The sequence below is a fragment of the Symphodus melops genome, assembly GCF_947650265.1.
Source record: "Symphodus melops genome assembly, chromosome: 4".
Classification (NCBI taxonomy): Eukaryota; Metazoa; Chordata; class Actinopteri; order Labriformes; family Labridae; genus Symphodus; species Symphodus melops.
The window spans coordinates 20,298,237-20,316,151 of record NC_136694.1 but is presented as its reverse complement, the minus strand read 5'-3'; the positions used below and the strand labels follow the sequence as shown (position 1 = coordinate 20,316,151).

General features: G+C 36.8%; 3 protein-coding genes across 3 annotated transcripts; all 3 read left to right on the top strand.

The window, feature by feature from the left end:
• Positions 1 to 576: 576 nt before the first annotated feature.
• LOC306822088 (tumor necrosis factor receptor superfamily member 4) lies at positions 577 to 5,901 on the top strand. The gene is made up of 8 exons (XM_079340821.1): positions 577 to 701; positions 835 to 945; positions 1,064 to 1,198; positions 1,282 to 1,348; positions 1,597 to 1,850; positions 1,946 to 2,050; positions 2,650 to 2,767; positions 5,316 to 5,901. Exons 1-7 carry the CDS (start codon positions 611 to 613, stop codon positions 2,757 to 2,759), a joined length of 873 nt encoding a protein of 290 aa, XP_079196947.1. The 5' UTR covers positions 577 to 610; the 3' UTR covers positions 2,760 to 2,767; positions 5,316 to 5,901.
• Positions 5,902 to 6,923: 1,022 nt separating this feature from the next.
• On the top strand, positions 6,924 to 11,208 carry tnfrsf18 (tumor necrosis factor receptor superfamily, member 18). Its single transcript, XM_079340822.1, has 7 exons — positions 6,924 to 7,446; positions 7,607 to 7,729; positions 7,896 to 8,027; positions 9,285 to 9,393; positions 9,486 to 9,556; positions 9,662 to 9,796; positions 10,465 to 11,208. Exons 1-7 carry the CDS (start codon positions 7,320 to 7,322, stop codon positions 10,608 to 10,610), a joined length of 843 nt encoding a protein of 280 aa, XP_079196948.1. The 5' UTR covers positions 6,924 to 7,319; the 3' UTR covers positions 10,611 to 11,208.
• A 511-nt stretch (positions 11,209 to 11,719) lies between these two features.
• arl8ba (ADP-ribosylation factor-like 8Ba) lies at positions 11,720 to 17,597 on the top strand. Its single transcript, XM_079340823.1, has 7 exons — positions 11,720 to 12,002; positions 15,047 to 15,127; positions 15,258 to 15,331; positions 15,425 to 15,518; positions 15,609 to 15,676; positions 16,064 to 16,134; positions 16,634 to 17,597. The coding sequence occupies exons 1-7, from the start codon at positions 11,880 to 11,882 to the stop codon at positions 16,681 to 16,683; spliced, it is 561 nt and encodes a 186-aa protein (XP_079196949.1). The 5' UTR covers positions 11,720 to 11,879; the 3' UTR covers positions 16,684 to 17,597.
• The last annotated feature ends 318 nt before the right edge of the window (positions 17,598 to 17,915 follow it).

The following is a 17,915-nucleotide window of genomic DNA, read 5'->3' as shown; positions in this document are numbered from 1 at the left end:
AGATTCTTTTTTTGCCTTGCTCTTACTAACTAGCTAAATAAATAAAAACCTGTCAGATAACATAACACATTTGCATTGCCAGATACCAGATCCAATTTGATTCAATTTTATTTCTTAACAAACATTCTCATTCTAACTCTAAAGTGAAAGACATACGAATAGATTATTTGAATGAAACCTTTATTGCACCGAGAGCATGAAACTCTATGCAACAAAACTTTACAAGGACAGCACATAAAAACACATAAAACACACTAAAGCATCACATGTATAAATCAGAGATTTCAGTAGTAAGTTAAATAAAGTGAAATGTACCAAGTTTATACTTTATAATCAGAGCTTATTAAGAAGCTGAATACTGCGTGGTGCAAAGGTTCTAATGCTGAATTTGTACTTTTACCTAACTAATGGCTTCACTTTTTACATCGGAATTAAATGTTTCAGGACAAAGAAAAAAAAGGAACTGAATTAGTGATATGATGTGTAGAAGAGGCGTTTGCTTCTCTACGTCAGCCCTTTATAAGCCTTTCCCATGCAGGCGGGATTGTTTCACTGTCTCCGTCAGTCTGTGGTTATTTCACACAGGAAGCCGCTCATTTTCACCTGTCACATGAAAATACTGAGTATGGTTGTGCTCAGATGGCTTTTATTCACTTTGACTTTTTTTGAACTCATCTTTAATGCCATGTCATGTCCAAAAGGTATATTTTGGACTTTCTTGTATAACACTGATTTTCCTTCTGTCCTTGCATTTATTGACTTCCTCTTTTTGACATGTGCTTTGCTGTCTGTAAAACATGCTTTTTGTTTTTTGACATTTTGAACTAAATCAAGGTCAAAGAGTGGAACAACATGGCAAACGGTGTGTTGATTGCTCTCCTGGATTTTACCAGCCTGAAGAGAACTGGTCCCAACGTTGCAAAGTGTGTACAACGTGCAATACAGGTAAGTGACATTAGCTTTTTTTCCCCTTCCCTGCAAACTCAAGTTTTCAAATAAATGTACTGTGTGTTATGTCTTAACCAGCCTTTGTTTGACACAGAGATATGTGCTCTCTTTGTAGAATCAGGAAGTTTTGTTAAAGAGAGGTGCACAAGAGAGACTAACACAATATGTCAGTGCCGTGAAGGGTTTGTTGCCAGGGAGACTGATTTTGCCACTTGCAAATGTGACAAAGGATATGGCAAAAAAAATAGAGGTATAAAAAGAGAAAAATCACACAACACTGCATGTGATACAAAGAAATACAGTTTTTAATGATTCTTTGTATTTCTTTACTAGAATGCTCAAAATGCGAAGATGGATATTTCAGCAACCGTATCAACTCACCTTGTCAAAAATGGAAAACGTATGACCACTTGAATGTTATAAAATACTTGATATGATAACTATGGTTTTAGATTATTTTTCTATTTTCATTCCCATAAATGTCTATCTTGTTCTTTTTTTAAAATTATTATTTCTGTATTTTACTAATCTTTGGTGTGACGTGTTTGGGAGATAAGGATTTCCCTTACATAAAGTTAAATGTTTTTTGTTCTCAACAATGTTTGTCGACGTTTACAGCTGTAGGCTAACTTGTACTTGTCATTATAGATGTAATGCAGGAGTGAATATTACTGGAACTCCGACCTCAGATGCCGTCTGTAATGATGAATCCAAGACCTATGTCATTACAACCCCCACTTCTTTAAGCACACACTTGACAAGTAAACGTTCACCCAAGGGGGCTGAAACTCAGAAGGATACCACCAGGAACCCCTCTTTCGTCACATCTGTTCCGGTACAAGGAATCACCCCTGAGCTAAAAGTGCAGCCTCACACTCCGTCTCACACAGGCGGCAACTTTGGTAAAAAAAAAATCTCCTTCCATCTTTTATTGACATTATGTCAGACTGTTAGTTCATGCTTAATAAAACAAAGCTTTTTTTTTTGTCTTCTTTAGGTATTATCCTCCCCATATGTGTAATTGTTCTTCTTACATTATTGACTGCTGTCATCTGCAAGATGTACATGACTCCTCGCCGAAAGGGAAAACCACCAGTTGAAAGTATGTGGCAAGATTTATGATTAGAGATAAAACATTTTGAGAAATAAAAAGGAGCTGCATGAGAACATTTCCACCTCTCCTTTGGATAAATATAACACGAGATAACGTTAGTAGCAAGGGGAAGCACTTAGCTTCAGTCTTTTCAAAGTAGGAAACCAGAAACTAGCGTATCTGACCACATCACCGCTTCTTAGAGCAACTATCTCCAAAATCACTTTTACCCTTTAGACCTTCCCCCAAGATAATATGGACAGAATCAGTTTTGGACCTAAGTCATAGCAACCGTTATCTCACAATGCCAGTTGCATTCTTCGAATCGGATGTATGTAAGCCTTTGGGGAGCACTGGCCATCATTTTGGGGCTTATTGTCCATCCGAAACTTCCTTTTATGTTGCTTTTTACAGCCCAACAGTTGTAGACATTAACAAAGATTGACATCTGACTGCATTGGTGTCGCGGGAAAGCTAACTCGCTTCTGGTTGTAGCTTTATTATATTCCACATAGGTGAAGGGGATACAAATATCATCTGTCCCTTAGCATGATTGAACAGTCAAAAAAGATTTTACTGATGACACTGCAATGTTTTTTCTCTTTCAGCACAGGATTCATTGTGTCGGACACCAGTTGAAGAAACGGTCTGTCCGCTCTCAAACAGTATCCAAGAGAGCCCTGAGGAGAAACTGACAACTTGTCAACTCATACTGTGAATTTGTAGGTTTGATTATCTTCATATGAGCATTGTCTGACTGATCACCCACATTTTTCTCTAACTGTAAGCCTATGTATCATTCATCACATAAGGGAAAACTATGTAGGGTTTGTATTACAGCAGTTGTATCACATTATAGTAGTCCATATTTGACTTATGTTTCTTCTGTTTTAAGAGATAATACAAAATTGAACGCATACCTCACGTTTTTGTTGTCAATCAACTGTGAATCAATAGGAAGTTATGTAGTGAAAGGTACGGTTACCACATTGGCTGGACTCATTTAATAAGACCTAATGGCATTGGGATTAGCGGCTGTGGCTCATTGGGTAGAGTTGTTGTCTCTCTAACCGTAAGGTTGGGGGTTTGATCCCCAGCTCCTGTGAGTAACATGTCTGATTTATCCTTGGGCAAGACACTTAAAACCCATTTGCTCCGTCACAGAGTATGCGGGTTGCTACTCCTGTGGTCAACCGCTTGGTGTGCTAATTGCCCCAGGGGGGTAAATAGAGTTTTTTTTTTTAAAGTTATTTCACTTAATAGGAAAAATGTACTTTTTTTGTGTTTCTATTTTGTCTAAGTTGTTATGTCATGTGTAGAATTTTGATGGGGCAATTGACAAGTTTCTGAGAAATAAAGCGTATGACTACAAATGAGGTAGTATGCTATTGATCCATACTGCTGTAATGATCTTAGAGAGTCTTAGAAAATTAAATAATTGTATGCAGACTTTCATGTCTGTGTTTTTGTCTTGTTTTCTTTCATCAGCTTTGTTCCATTTATAACATATTGGTTAAGCTGAGAACAGAAATAGTGACAAAAACATGCTTTCAGTTGTAGTTCGGGAAGTCCCCCCTTATGTCTGTTTTTTTTTTTCCCCTTTGAGAGAAACTTACCGTCATGTTTTCGTTTGGAAAGATTTTGGAAAAAGTTTTTTCTAAATGTTAGGACTTTCATGTTTCTATACCTCACTGGAGACTTCCCCAGATCATTGCATCCATTGAAATATGAAAGCATGATCTTATCATATTTGTCTTCACTTTTGTTTCACTCATAATCAGACACACGACTCTTCTTAGCATATGTGTAGTGTACCTGCTTGGCTCTGTGTCACATGATGATAAGATCTTCAGCTGCAGTTTTTTTTTTTTACTCATTGAGACAGTGCCCTCTGTGGGGGGAATAATTTAGACAACAGAATAGGATAGTTGTTGGTGTAATAATGACTATGACTATAAACATGTTTACTGTGACAATCCTCAACTACTAAGTTTAATATAAGAACTCACACATGCAGAACACCATTAATTTAATTGAAATGTCTCATATGTTCATATGTTCATATGTTCTACATCTATATTTCTGTTCTTGTTGTGGCATGAAAGTTCTTGAATAAAGTTCCTCTAAAAAAAGTGTCCTGTTCAGCAAAATATGACCAGTTCTTGCAGACGCTTTCTGTAAATGTCGGTGATCCAGGAAGTTGTAATGTGGTTTTGAAGGTATAAACTGCCTGTGACCAAACCCTTTACTATGGAGGGTTTCTCGGTAGCTGACTTTTGATGTATACAGCAACATTTGTCATGATCAGTAACAAGACATGTAAACATCTCATTATCAAGAAGACACAGCCTCCATACATAAACAATCACATTGTACAACAGACTCACTCTGTTCACCTTTACAGATTTACATACAAGAGAGAATATACTTGTGTTACACAAAGCTATTTAAAACAGTAACTTGATTTAAGTGTTTCTTAGGGGAATAGCTGCGTCCATTGCTGAAATGATTGTTAATTATTTTTGTTCAGACATTGACTAAAATTGTACTTTTATGTTTCCATTCCAAATAGTTGCTCTAAGTTAAATTGATGTCATAATTTATTAGAAAAGTCTAATCTTGGCACCTACTCTACCCACAGTGTAACTCTGCCATTCAGTCACCACAGTCAGGATTTAGGGAGTATTTTGCTATTGAAACTCATGGGCCTGGCGTGTTCTACGGGTTTACATCACAGAGAGTTTGGACGGAAAGCAGGATGACTGTAAACTCAAAATAGGTATTAGTAAGAGAGGCAAATGAGCCTCCAGTATTTTCAAGTTATAGAAGATAAATCTGAATGTAACAAAAAGAACATTTGTCCTATCAGAAAACCATGGCATTGAACCGGGCTTCTGTTTTCTTTCCTTTTATAGGCTATGTGTTCTGTGTCCAGCAGAATATAAAAATTCAGTGGCAGACAGACAGAAAAATAAGAAATAATTATAATTAAAAGAACTAATGATAATCACAAGAAATAGTTATTCATTGTCTGGCTCTGCCTTTAGAGATCAGAATGGAAAGAAGGCAGCATTTCTTTCAATAGGCGTTTGGTTTCAAAAGTGTGTATATATATATATACGCAAAAAAGCCATTCTCTTAGTTGTAATCAAATGAATTAAGTATCTAGAAGCTACTGCTAAATGTATCTGCAAGTGACATTTCTCTATTCCCTAATATTGCCTCTGAAGGACATACTTTAACCTTTGGTAAGCTTTAACATTTTATGTTGAAGGCTTTCCCTCAAATATTGACGACACAGATGCACCATCTACGCCACCACAACACTTGTGGGAGTGGGTGAAGTTGTGATGCAGCCTGACTACATTGAGTACGTCTGTTGTTACGTCAGATTATGTAGGAGGTTTGACACAAGTGACTGTGTGGTTTTCACTTAGTGCGTCTGACAGAGAGAGAAGTAAATTTTTTGGTTTTGGTTATAGAGTCACACGTGATGGGGTTTGTGTGATTCAACATGCAGGTGGACATCAACCAGACACTTTCAAGTGCTGGATTACATGCACTGAATTAGATAATGTAATTTAATAATCACAGAATTATGCAAATAAAGAGGGCAGGTAACTTTTGTTCTTGTATGAAAAAAGTGCAGGAGGAAAAGTCATATGGTAATCTCTGACTTACAATGCCTTCCTTCAGAATGACTCCTTCGAGGGCTTGAGAGTTGATTAACCTTTGGTTATAACATGAGGTGGTATACAATGTTGAATAATGAAGTACCTCTACAAAACATCAAACATATAGTAAAGTTGGAAAACAAAACAGCATTAAATGAAAAACAAACAAAAATTACTTGGTTTTGGAATTAATGTATGAATTTGGTTCCCTGGAACCAATCAAAATCAGAATATTGAAATTGTGAATTTTTCCACTGCTTGTCATTGCCAATATACAACTTCTTTCATTTTAAATCTTGGTTCAGTCCAAACACTTTTCCCCCAAATGTTTGTGTGTGTATTTGTGTGTGTGCGTGTGTGTGTGTGTGTGTGTATATATATATATATATATATATATATATATATATATATATATATATATATATATATATATATGTAGTTTGATTTTGATATATATGTATATATAGTTTGATTTTGATGAACAAGGCTCCCTTCATAGGGACAGTTGACTTTTACTTTGTAAATCTATGGTTCCCTGCTGATCCACAGTTTGAGTGTGAAAGCGAGATAAATGAGTGTGTAGTGCATTGAAAGACCTAAATGTACACAGACAATCCTGATGCAAGCAAGGAATGGGTTCAGTTCTTGCATAAATGCAGTGTTTCAGTCTGTAGTGCTTAAAAAGTGGTGCTCTTTTCTCATAGCTAACAGGACAGTACTTGCATTTCCAAAGTATTTCGGACTGATGTTTAAAATATTTACCTTTTGAATAGACTTGGTAACTTGGCTTGTTGAATAGAAAATAATAGAAAACAACTTACCAAACTCCAGAAGAAAAGAGAATCCTCTTAAACACCATCAACCGTTTTTCCAGCCCTCTGACTGTTAAAAATATAAATACTGAGAGAATTCTTGAAATTCAAACATGTGCACTGCAAATAAATTGCTTAATCCAGAGAATTTTCAAATTGCTCTATATCTTCTGCAACAACAGAAAGAAGGGAAAGCTATGTAAAAACAAGAAAATGGCACAGTCACCCTCAAACAAGCCCAGGCTAGTTTTGAGGTAACCAGCCAATCAGATTCAAACACCTCACTTCAAAACTGCAGTTTCAAGTTGATTAAACTAAGATTTTTTAGTGCACCCAGTGTTTGGGCTAAAAATGTATATTCTAAGTTTTCATTAGTCAGAACTTTGAGTGCGCTCTGCCATCACATTATAATAGTAAACTTCACTAAAATAGTTTGAGTAATGCAACAAAACTTTTCTTTTTTAATTAAACCTTACTTAGAAAATGTGCTTATAAACTACTTCTGGGTTAACAGTGTAGGTAATTAGTCCTGCAACAAACTTAAAAAACTGCAAAAAATACAGTTTAATAATGAAGTCAAATCATAAGCAATGTCCAACAAATGTATATGGGTATAAATAATATTACCTTTTTTTTCATTGACTGCTTCCAATAGCAACAAGTGGTCTTTTACTTCCTGAAGTGCTAAACCTCTGTCTCTCACAATGTGTTTTAGAAAGCTCACCACAGACTGTGACGTCAGCATAACAGACAAGATAAAACCCAGAAGGAACGAGCAGAGGACTGGCCATCATGTGTTCTCTGAGCTTTTCTGTTGTGTTTATTTGCGTGTCGAGTGTATGGACTTCAGCATGTGCTACAGGCTGTGGTAAGAATCAGCGAAAAGTGGCTGATCGATGCTGTAACCTGTGCCCCCCAGGTAAAGGACAGATTTTATTTTAAAAGAATAAATTAAAATGTGTTTTGTTTAAATGGTTATTTTGTTACTTGTAATTGTGGCAATGTTTTAATATGAAATGAGAAGTGACATTTTGGGGAAGTGGGAATGTTAATCCTTCTGATTTTATTCAATTTTGAAGGGACATTTGTGACGAAGCACTGTTCAGATAGCCAGCAGACTGTCTGCAGTCACTGTCCAGAGGGCCGCTACTCAGATCAATATCACATCTTTGACACATGTGAGATGTGTCAGTCATGCCAAGGTGAGATAAAAATCATAAAATACGGATTTTAGAATTTTAGAAATTCAGATTTTATGTTCTCTAGCAAATCACCTGCCAGTTATGTTGACAATGCATTTGAAATAGTGAAAAAAAAACACTGATATAACCTGGAAGTTCCGTGGTTTGAGTTCTCGTCTCTTTACAGAATATGCTCAGAAATGTGCACTAACCACAAATGCAAAATGTTCCTGCCGCCCGGGCTTCCTGTGCTCCAACAATGTCTGCTCAAAGTGTGAGGAAGATAAATGCGTCATGGGAGAGAAACCAAACAGGACAGGTGAAATACTTTAAAGTCATGAAAAGCATATACTGTATGGAGCACAGCTTGTTTTGACATTAACTATCTGACACAACTCTGGTTAGAAGATATCAACCACAGTACCATTGTTTATTGAAGAGTTTTATGTCAGGATGCATGAGGTGCCCAAATGGAAACAATAGTGGGTTGGAGAAAGCGGAGTTAAATGTAGGTTGGTTTATTGGCCACACAGCACTGTTTTTTTTTTTTTTTTTAGCTCATAGGTATCAGAAGTGTTTGTGTGGGCATGAAAGAGTTTTTGACATCGAATCATTTGTGCAACTTTCATTAATTGTTCACACTTTAACATGTACTTCATAACAATATGAAGTAAGATGAGCTTCTAGAATAGTAGAGCTGTCAAATTAAGTGTAATTAATTAGTAATTTGAAGAAAATTAATTGCTAATGAAAATAACTGATAAATCACTGCAGTTGTTATCAGGCAACAAAGTCTTATATTTGCTTGTAATAAGCTCTTAAATGTATTAATTTTGTCACTGGCCTTTAGTAAGTGGTAGCATGAAGTTTGTAAACATACTGTAGATTTTCACAGAAGTCCTGCGTCTGTAAAGAAATATATCCAATCGTATTTTTGGGTCGTCAATTAGATTTGTAGGAGGGGCAATGTTACCCCTGAACCCCTCTCTATTCGGCCCTGGGTCTTTGGGTTTTAAACTTGTTGGAGAAGACAAGCAAGTGGTCACTTTTAGCCTTTTGTAACGTAATAACAGTTGTTTAACTTCTTTAACTATTAATCAACTAAATGATGAATTTTTCAACAGTTTATAAAGTTTGATGATTAAAGTAAGTCTTAGTTGCTGCCTTACAGGAGTGTGACATTTTTCAGGCGTTAGGGATTTAGATGTGCATTTCATTCTTTGATTGGACATGCATTTCCTTGATGAAAAGTTGATATATGAAGGACGAAAATAACCTAACTGTTTTAAGTCATGACAGAAGACAAAAGAAAGCTGTGAATGAATTGAATAAGAGTCTAGCTGCTCTGAGAGGCTGTGATTAGAGAGTACGAGAACCCTGAAGACAATAAGTGTAGTTAGGTCTTCATAACTTAAAGCTGACCATGATTGATTGGTTAGCATGTGGCACTTGCTAATTAGCAGAGAACACAAAGTGCAGCTAATGATAATGAGATGTTTTATTGTTTGCATGTACTTGGTCAAAAATAAGTAGTAGCAGTGGACAAATTAACATTTGGAATTTTCTATCTTTACAGACAAAGCAGTGGATAAATGGTTGATAGAGTATTCATATTGGTGCGAGCCGTTATGCTCTGATACTGAATATTTTGACCTGAAAGAGAAGATCTGCAAGCCTCGGACAAAGTAAGACCTTAAGACTTAAGCTATTTACAGTAACCTAAAAATTCCCTTTAAAAAGCTAAATTTCTTTAGCATTAACACTGTCTGTTGAACAGGTGCAGTTTTTTTGGACTTTCTGAGCGTTTCCCAGGGAATATAACCCATAACTCTATGTGTGATGGAGTGGGTATGTAATATGTTTTTTTTTTTTGCTCTAAAACAAAAATAACTGACACCATTTTTTAATTATGTTTATTTAACTATTGAACTAAAACTGAACTATGTATTGTAGTTTTGCCAGAGATGCAAAGATCTGGTGGAGACATCACTCATGTGATCCTTGGCATTGGTTTCATTTTGAGTTCTCTGACTCTCCTTGGGCTTCTGTCTTATGCCTGTATAAAGAAACTGAGAAAGCACAAACCAGGTAAGTGTAGAAATAATATGTTAATATAATGACATAGCGGCATCAAGTAAAACACAACTATAATTCGTCAAAATTTCCATTTGTGAAAACTCAATCACTACTTGTCAGCCAGACTTCTTTAATGTTTAATGGGCCTGCCATATTGCCATAGTGATCACCTGTATCGAATGCAGCCATGAGGTCCAACAGAATGAGGACTGACACTTTACCAGAATCATTTTAAGAGCCTTGATAGTTGCTGTTCAACACAGTTTTAATGAGTTTAATACATACATCTTTGAAAGGTCAGATATTGCTGCTGCATGACAATGAACACAAAAATCAGGAATATAAAAAAAAATAGTAACTGTGGCTAAAAAAAACCCTTTAAAAGCAATCATCAAAAATAAATATATTATTCAGATTCAAGCGATGCATTTATGCAATCAACTTTCCAATCAGACCTTGATTTTGAGTTTAGTATGCACCAGTTTTGTCATCAAACAAGTAATAACAACAATATACAGAGAACAATAAAGTTTTTTTTAATTGAACTGAATAACTTAAAACTTTATTAAAGATATCATAATTACTTTTATAAGACTAAAATGAGAGTTGGCTGGCACTGAAGTGAGTATTTGATGATGAGTGTGTGTTTTATAAAAAATAATATATTCTCTCTGCTTTAGGGGATAAACCAAAAGCTGTTTCCACCACTGTCAGTGACTTCCACTTGTCAAAGGAGGAGAGCGGGCTGCAGCTCATCATCCAGGATGAATCCAAAAATAACAACAGTTGGTGTGACTCGTATGTGGAGACAGTCGCTCCTTTTTGATAACATGTCTAAGAGTAATCTTTATGACCTCATGCAGGGCAGAATACTAATATTGGTTTAAGAAATGTTTATATTCAAGCATCTTGATTCATAATTCATGTTTAAACAGAGAAACCTCTTCATGTACAATGCTAGCTTATGAATTTTAAGTTCTTAGTTACACTGGACAGAATTATAGCTTCAGCCACTTCCTTATAGCCTCTGTTGAAGTACCTTTGCGCAAGGCATTTAACCAGAGTCTGTTCCAGCATAGGGGTCGGAAGATAATGTCAAGGTTTAAATTTGAAAATGAGCGTTAATGAAATAATAGCAGGCTGAGGGGTCAAGGATGGTGTAGTGTCCACTGTGCACTTGATGTTGTTAATTTAACATGTTCAATGTAGTGTTAGGATGAAACTATTTTGTAAATATGTTGTATTTTGATGTATCTTTGAATCTATTATTTTTGTATTGAGTAAGTTAAGTTTAAGTTTTTAAAAATTTTTATTGTCGGGTTAGCATTTTAGGTCCTGGCTCTTGAGGTCTACGGCCTATCCTTGCTCAGTCACGTGTCCTTCGTCTCTGTGAAGGGAAAAAATGATAAAATCTTGAACGTCGATTGAGGCATTCCTTGTTAACAAAAAGAAAAGGTTTTAAAGAACATTTTTCAGAGAGGTGAAAAGTCTACCAAACCAAGTCCAGATCCATTTTGGATTTTACTTTGAATTACAATGAGCAAGATGACTGTAAACCTTAACAGACATAATCCATCATAGGCTGATGAAGTGAAATTAAAACAGGGTAAACATTGTACTTTTTTGCGGTTATATAAACCAACCAATCAAATTGCACAACAGGCAGCAGATCATTGGTTATTATCAGTGGCATTAATTCTCACATCTTTATGCAAGTGAAAAATGAGCATTGTTTATGCATGGCCTACATAAACTGTCATTATTCCTTATGCGTTTTAAACACACAAAACTACCACGCATTCAGGTGGCAAATGTGCTGTTATCATTAAAGACCTGAAAGCTGAACAGATGTGTTGTCAATCAAAATGTCTTGTGTGTGCATTTAATCTTCATACAAATGAATTGAAGTTGGTGTATGAAACTGGGCGTGTTTCCTTCGTGTGCCTGTAGAGGGCTTCAGACTGGTTTTAGCAGACTGATCATATGACAGCTGCATGCGTCCCACTTCCCTTCCTCACTGGAAAACGCCACATCTGACAGACAGGGAGGGAGAAACAGACACAACCACCACAGGAGTTTAAACACAGACCTCAAGATGCTGGCTCTTATAAACCGGCTTTTGGACTGGTTCAAGTCTCTGTTTTGGAAGGAGGAGATGGAGCTGACGCTGGTCGGCCTCCAGTACTCGGGAAAAACAACATTTGTAAACGTGATCGCTGTAAGTCCTCAACTGCTAGCCACCTCGCTTAAGAATTGTGCTAATATCATTAGCCTTAATAATAATAATGGGATAACAGTCAAGAAAGCTATGTGTGAGCTAACTCTACTCTCTCTGGTTTTCGGGTGTAAAAGGACGCCTGTAAGGGCTTTTGCATACATTTAAACAAACCTGAAATACAGTCAGGTTGTTGTTTTTGTGTCAACAAGACAGCTGAGCTAAGTGGTTAGCTGTTGTGGATGCTAGGTGCTTACCGTGTTATGATTGGGTAACATGCTCAAACTCAACGCATTTACTTTGTTTTAACTTTTAGAGCAATCAAACTATGGGATCCTTTTAAAAGTAGGACAAAGCTGGCACCAACTTTTAAACACCTTCTTGTCTCTAACAAGTCCCCCCCCAAAAAAAGAACCCCACACATATTTCAACATAATCTAGATCTCCTGCAACAAGTTGTGACTGAGTCCTCCCTTAAAACAAACATTTTGGAGCCTGTCAGTTCATTTGTAAGTTTCTCATTTGTAATTGTATGTTTATGTCATCGTGCAGGTGACCAGCTGGTAAATAAATATGGCAGTCAATGCATCATCAAAATGACTAAAGCCATTTAATGCTTTATATTTTTTTGCAACGTGCCATCACTTTCTATAGTTTATCGTTTTTGAATCAGACTGATAACACAATTGTTATTCTGTGTGGCCTCTTCTGAATGATGATGGAGGGCATTTCTCTTGTGTAACTTTGCAAAAATGTTTCTCAAAGCTGCTGTTTCTGGTGGAGCAATCTTTCATTGGCTATTAAGTAGACAGCACAGGTGTTTTCTGCAGCCCACTGTGAAAAGTCAGAAGAGTTTCAAGGCTTTGTTTGAAGTCACTGGTGACTGCAATGGCTCTTATGAGAGTTGGCACCCATGCATTTACTCCAGGTCGCTTCCTCCCCTTCCTGCAAGTCATTCATGTTTTCCATCCCTTTAGCCTGTAGGAATCCCTTCTTTGACCTCAACGTTTATTGTATGCAGTTTAAAAATGCGTATCAAACTTTTTCACGCCTTCTCAATTCTGTTTTGCAGTTCTTGAACTAAACATTGTTTTCAATGTTTTAAAGTGCTGTTTTTATTCTTGAACAAACGTTTTTGTCTAAAACTGAATTGCCAGATTTGATTAAGTTTGACTGATGTCAATGACGACCAATCAACAAAAGGGGCTTCACAGAACTTTGCCAGGCAGATTCAACTAAATCTATACATTTAAGACATCAAACACAGTATTGATAAATCAAGAAAGCATTTGGTTGTTTAACTGATGATAATGATAGTGATGAAAGTATTCAATAAAGAATGTAGTGGCACAGTTTCAAGTGTAACATGTTTTTACAGTAGTGACTATAACCAGAAGTGTAGATGGGATAAAGTTGTGCTCAGGAGACTGAAAAGAACTGCTTTCATTACGCATGTGCAGAAAACAATGTCTTAGTGAAAATGTTGCTTTATTAACAGCTGCTTTTCAGTGTGCTGTGAGTATATGTGCACAAACTCAGTGTCTGAGGAGGAAGTTGGTTGTTGGGGTTGAAACATAACCCTGATCCTTCCTGCTTAGAGTAGAAATGAAAAAAAAAAAAAAAGAAAAGCTCCACCAGTCATTGAACGGTTGTAGCAAGGCTTGTTCCTCCTCCTTCTTTAGTCATAAGACCGCTGAACTCAATTCCACTTAGCCTCATCAGGTGACTCCAGCAAGTCATGTGCTGAGAAATGTGTGGACAGCAGACGGCGTGTTCGAAGAGAGCTGAGGGAGAAGAAATAAACAGCTTGTGAGGTCTGATGTCAAAGGGAAATAACACTGATTGTGTATGCTGACGTGGATTCTTCTTCTTCTTCTTCTTCTTTACTCTCCGGCTGTAACAATGAGTGTTCACAAGAGCCTGAACCTGTGGAGAAAATGCTTTTTCAAATCAATGATGTGTAATATTATTTTAATTCTGTTTTTTTTTTTTTTTTTCCCCCCCTTAGAACTTGTTTGCTGAATAAGTACAACCCAACTTCCTAAAAAGTTGGGACATTATGAAAAAATGTCAAATAAAAAAAAAGCACAAAGCTGACAAACTACATGCTGAAACAGACATTTCAAAACTAGACGATGGAATCATTCTGTGTAATTTTGGGTTCAGACGCATTTTCTGTCACAGTCTTCCACAGTGTGGTGACCCCCCCCCCCCCCCCCCCCCCTTTACTTCAGGTAAACTCGGCCTCTCTGGCTGCTCTTTTTTTTTTTAAATATCTAATAACGTTGCTAACCTGTGACGAGTTCACCTAGCAGATGTTTTCTTTGCGCAGTTTGCTACTTTTCCTGTTTATGTTAACCAACATTTTGAAAGGTGTTGCCATTATCAAATTCACAAAAGAATGACCTTTCTCGCTTTCATTATTTGACACGTTGTCTTTTTGCTCTTTTCAGGGAATTATTTGGCTTTTAATGTTTTAAAAAAAATGAGATTCTTGTGCAGACTGATACTCAGTCTTTCCTTGCTAAGTGCTAAGGTTAGCTTCACTCAGTAGAATGTCTAATGGAGCAGCAAGAAATTCAGCCAGTCTCACAGAGGACTTGAGTACATCCTGAAGTATGTAGTAATTCATGAACTTTGAATCATGAATCCAGAATTGTTTTGAATCAAAAATAGATTCTGAATTGAATCTTAAGATCCCCAAAGATTCCCAGCCCAAGTTTGAACATAATTACACACATTTACAACATATTTTTAAATAATTTGAATCTTAAAAGCAGTGTATAATAATTAAATTATATCATAAAATTGTACAATTAAAAGCTACTATGTTGCCACTTAATTTACTTATAAAATATTTTAAACTGAATTAGATCCCATGCATCATGTGATGTTTGCTTCTGTTATCTTGTTGAGAACCCCATTTATACTGTGTAAAGCAGGTATGACACATTGTACTGTTGGCTCAGATTATTGTGTACACATCCCACCACATGTGTACTGATTTATTTGAAAGAAACACTCTCTACTCATGTCTGTGTTTTCAGTCTGGGCATTTCAGTGAAGACATGATTCCTACAGTCGGGTTCAACATGAGAAAGGTCTCCAAAGGAAATGTCACCATTAAGGTATTTGAATCGTTCTGCTTTTATCACAATGTAATTCAAATGCAATAATTCCAGTAGACTGAAATGAATATGTGCTTTAATGACATCGTAAACGTGAATGTTGTGTAATGACGTGCCCTTGATTCTGCAGATCTGGGACATAGGAGGCCAGCCAAGGTTCAGAAGCATGTGGGAGCGGTACTGTCGAGGAGTTAATGCAATCGTGTGAGTGTTATCCCAGTTTAGATAAATGTCCAAAAAATGTCAGCGATGATATAAGCTATCACGTTATTCTTTTCTTGTTTTGCTCATTTTTAGGTACATGGTTGATGCAGCAGATCGAGAAAAGGTGGAGGCTTCCAGAAATGAGCTTCATAATTTATTAGACAAACCTCAGTTGCAAGGAATTCCTGTAAGTTCTCTCCTGGAACCCTTCTGGGAAATGTCTGCACCAGGTTTGTGTGGGCTTTGTCTGCAGATTTTGATTTTAATGTCTTTTTAGGTTTTGGTACTCGGTAACAAAAGGGACCTCCCCACTGCTCTCGACGAGAAGCAGCTCATTGAGAAAATGTGAGTATGAGCAATTCTTCCTTTTTAAGCAGATTCTTTCTATAAGGAAAATGTCCTGATTTATCCCTATTACGCATTTAACTTAAAGAAAATAAGAGATCTAACATTAGAATATTAGATTTTAAAATATGACTGTTTCTCTTTGTTGTTATCTCAAATAGATTTTTGTTGTAAAGAGAAAATACTTCATTTCTTGAGTTAAAATTTGGGTTGTAGTTTCCATGTAGAACTGGCTCCCTCTGCTGTCAAGCTGGAAAGGCAACAGGAGAAGTGCAGAGTTGTGTTCAAGTGTGTCCAAAGAGCTGCAGATTAGTGAGACTTGAGTTATTTCGCCTGTATGTGTACCTACAGTATATATCCTTATTCTATAACCTTTCTCCTTAAAAGGAATTTGTCAGCCATTCAAGACAGAGAGATCTGCTGCTACTCGATTTCCTGCAAAGAGAAAGACAACATTGGTAAGAATCATGACAAGATTGTGACATCATTCATATCTCATTTTGTTAGCTCACTTTCATACCCATCCAACCCCTTTTTAAACGATGACTTCATACAGATAAGCGTCAATGATCCACATACTTTTGTTTTAAAAATGTGACAACATGCACCCTCTTGATCTGTTGGGTGTGACCTCACCTCCATCCTTTTCTTGTGAAAGTGATGTCTCGGCAACGCTTGAAGACATTTTATTGCAATTGGAGGGATGACTTTGTTTTTAAAACATCAATGCTGATAAAAGAAAATAATTCAAAGGAAGCATGGGTTCTGTTTGGTGACAGTAGAGGATAAAAAAGAAGATCGAGTGAAGGACACTTAAAAAAAATAAAATAATAAAAAGTCGAGTTTTTGAAAGAGATTTAAAAGGTGGGACAGATTTATAAGCATAATGTCCAACTGTGTGTTTAATTGGCGTTCTTTGCAGCTCAGTCTAATCCTTCAATCTTACTCTGATTCCAGACATCACACTTCAGTGGCTCATCCAGCACTCAAAGTCCAGGAGGAGCTGAAAATGTGGGAGTTGCTCTCCAGCTGTGTTTGCCATGTTACTGTCATGCCACACCCCCCATCACTCTGCGATGATGTGCTGTACTCTACATACATGCTGCACTATTGTTCTTGTGCCACACGACACACATTTCCCCCCTCTCTTTTTTACCATGTGACGTTTTCACAAACCCCAAAGAATGCACTATTAAGCGTGATTCTGAGACCACATTTTGGAAACACAATTGGCATTATCAGCCTGTAAAGCTGTATTCTACGTAAACGTGCAGTAAAAGCATAAATGTCTGTCTGCCTTTTACCATTCATGCATTATTGGTTGATAATACCGAGTAGTACATGATACTAATCCCGGGTATACACCAACACTTTAGAAGCAGGGTTGACTTTGTCAAACAGGCATCAAATAATATAATCTTTTGTTTTGAAACAGTCGGGCATAATGCTGTTTTTGACACGCAGGTTTTCATTCCTGTCGACTGACTGTCAACATTTGCTGGATAATGTTTTCTTCTTTCAAAGACATGTCTATTGTTATAGAAAAATAATGCATTATAGAAAGTAATTTGATGCAGGTCTGTACAAATATCAAGCTAGTATGATTTTTACTGATGTGAGATATGCGTGTATGAATATATGATTCTATTTAAAGTTTGAATGTACTAGACGTTAAACTGTACAGGATTGTGTGGTTCATGTTGGCCCCTGTTTGTCAGCAGCCTCGGTGGAACGATGTCCTTTTTGCTGCCTGGAGGCTGAGAGCGCGGCAGAATACCAAGTGCCTTTTGCAATGTCTCTCACCTCTGAAGTGAAGCAAAGCAGCGTGCAAGGTGTGCCTAACTGAGTCGAGTAAACAAAAAAAAAAAAAAAACACCACTGCAATATATACAAGAAATAAAAAGGCATGCTTTTTAATTTAGACATTGTTCTGTTATTTTGGGGTTTTTTTCACCAAGCTTTGAACACTTGTTTATAACTCTGTACACCATCGCACCTCCATCAGTGCTCATCTGTTATCTGTAGGGTCATCAGCTAGGGACCACCACTCATAGACCCTAAACCAAGAACATCTGGTGGCGTGGGCGGTAAACGGGGACATCTCCCTGAAACTCTCTGCAGCTAACATCCAAATGCTACCTTTAACTTTAACTCAATGTAACAGTAAAGACTCAGTTTAAAATGGCCAGATTTGACTAAAAGTCAATAGGAGGGTTAATATTTGTTTCGACAATGTTGG

Bases quoted from the DNA above. Each gene is read 5' to 3' on its own strand.
- arl8ba (XM_079340823.1), top strand. From the start codon at position 11,880: ATGCTGGCTCTTATAAACCGGCTTTTGGACTGGTTCAAGTCTCTGTTT. The intron at 15,128-15,257 runs GTATTTGAATCG...TTGATTCTGCAG, and splicing joins AAGGAAATGTCACCATTAAG to ATCTGGGACATAGGAGGCCA. The intron at 15,332-15,424 runs GTGAGTGTTATC...GCTCATTTTTAG, and splicing joins CGAGGAGTTAATGCAATCGT to GTACATGGTTGATGCAGCAG.
- LOC306822088 (XM_079340821.1), top strand. From the start codon at position 611: ATGAAAATACTGAGTATGGTTGTGCTCAGATGGCTTTTATTCACTTTG. The intron at 1,851-1,945 runs GTAAAAAAAAAA...TGTCTTCTTTAG, and splicing joins TCACACAGGCGGCAACTTTG to GTATTATCCTCCCCATATGT. The intron at 2,051-2,649 runs GTATGTGGCAAG...TTTCTCTTTCAG, and splicing joins GGGAAAACCACCAGTTGAAA to CACAGGATTCATTGTGTCGG.
- tnfrsf18 (XM_079340822.1), top strand. From the start codon at position 7,320: ATGTGTTCTCTGAGCTTTTCTGTTGTGTTTATTTGCGTGTCGAGTGTA. The intron at 7,447-7,606 runs GTAAAGGACAGA...TCAATTTTGAAG, and splicing joins CTGTAACCTGTGCCCCCCAG to GGACATTTGTGACGAAGCAC. The intron at 9,557-9,661 runs GTATGTAATATG...TATGTATTGTAG, and splicing joins CTCTATGTGTGATGGAGTGG to TTTTGCCAGAGATGCAAAGA.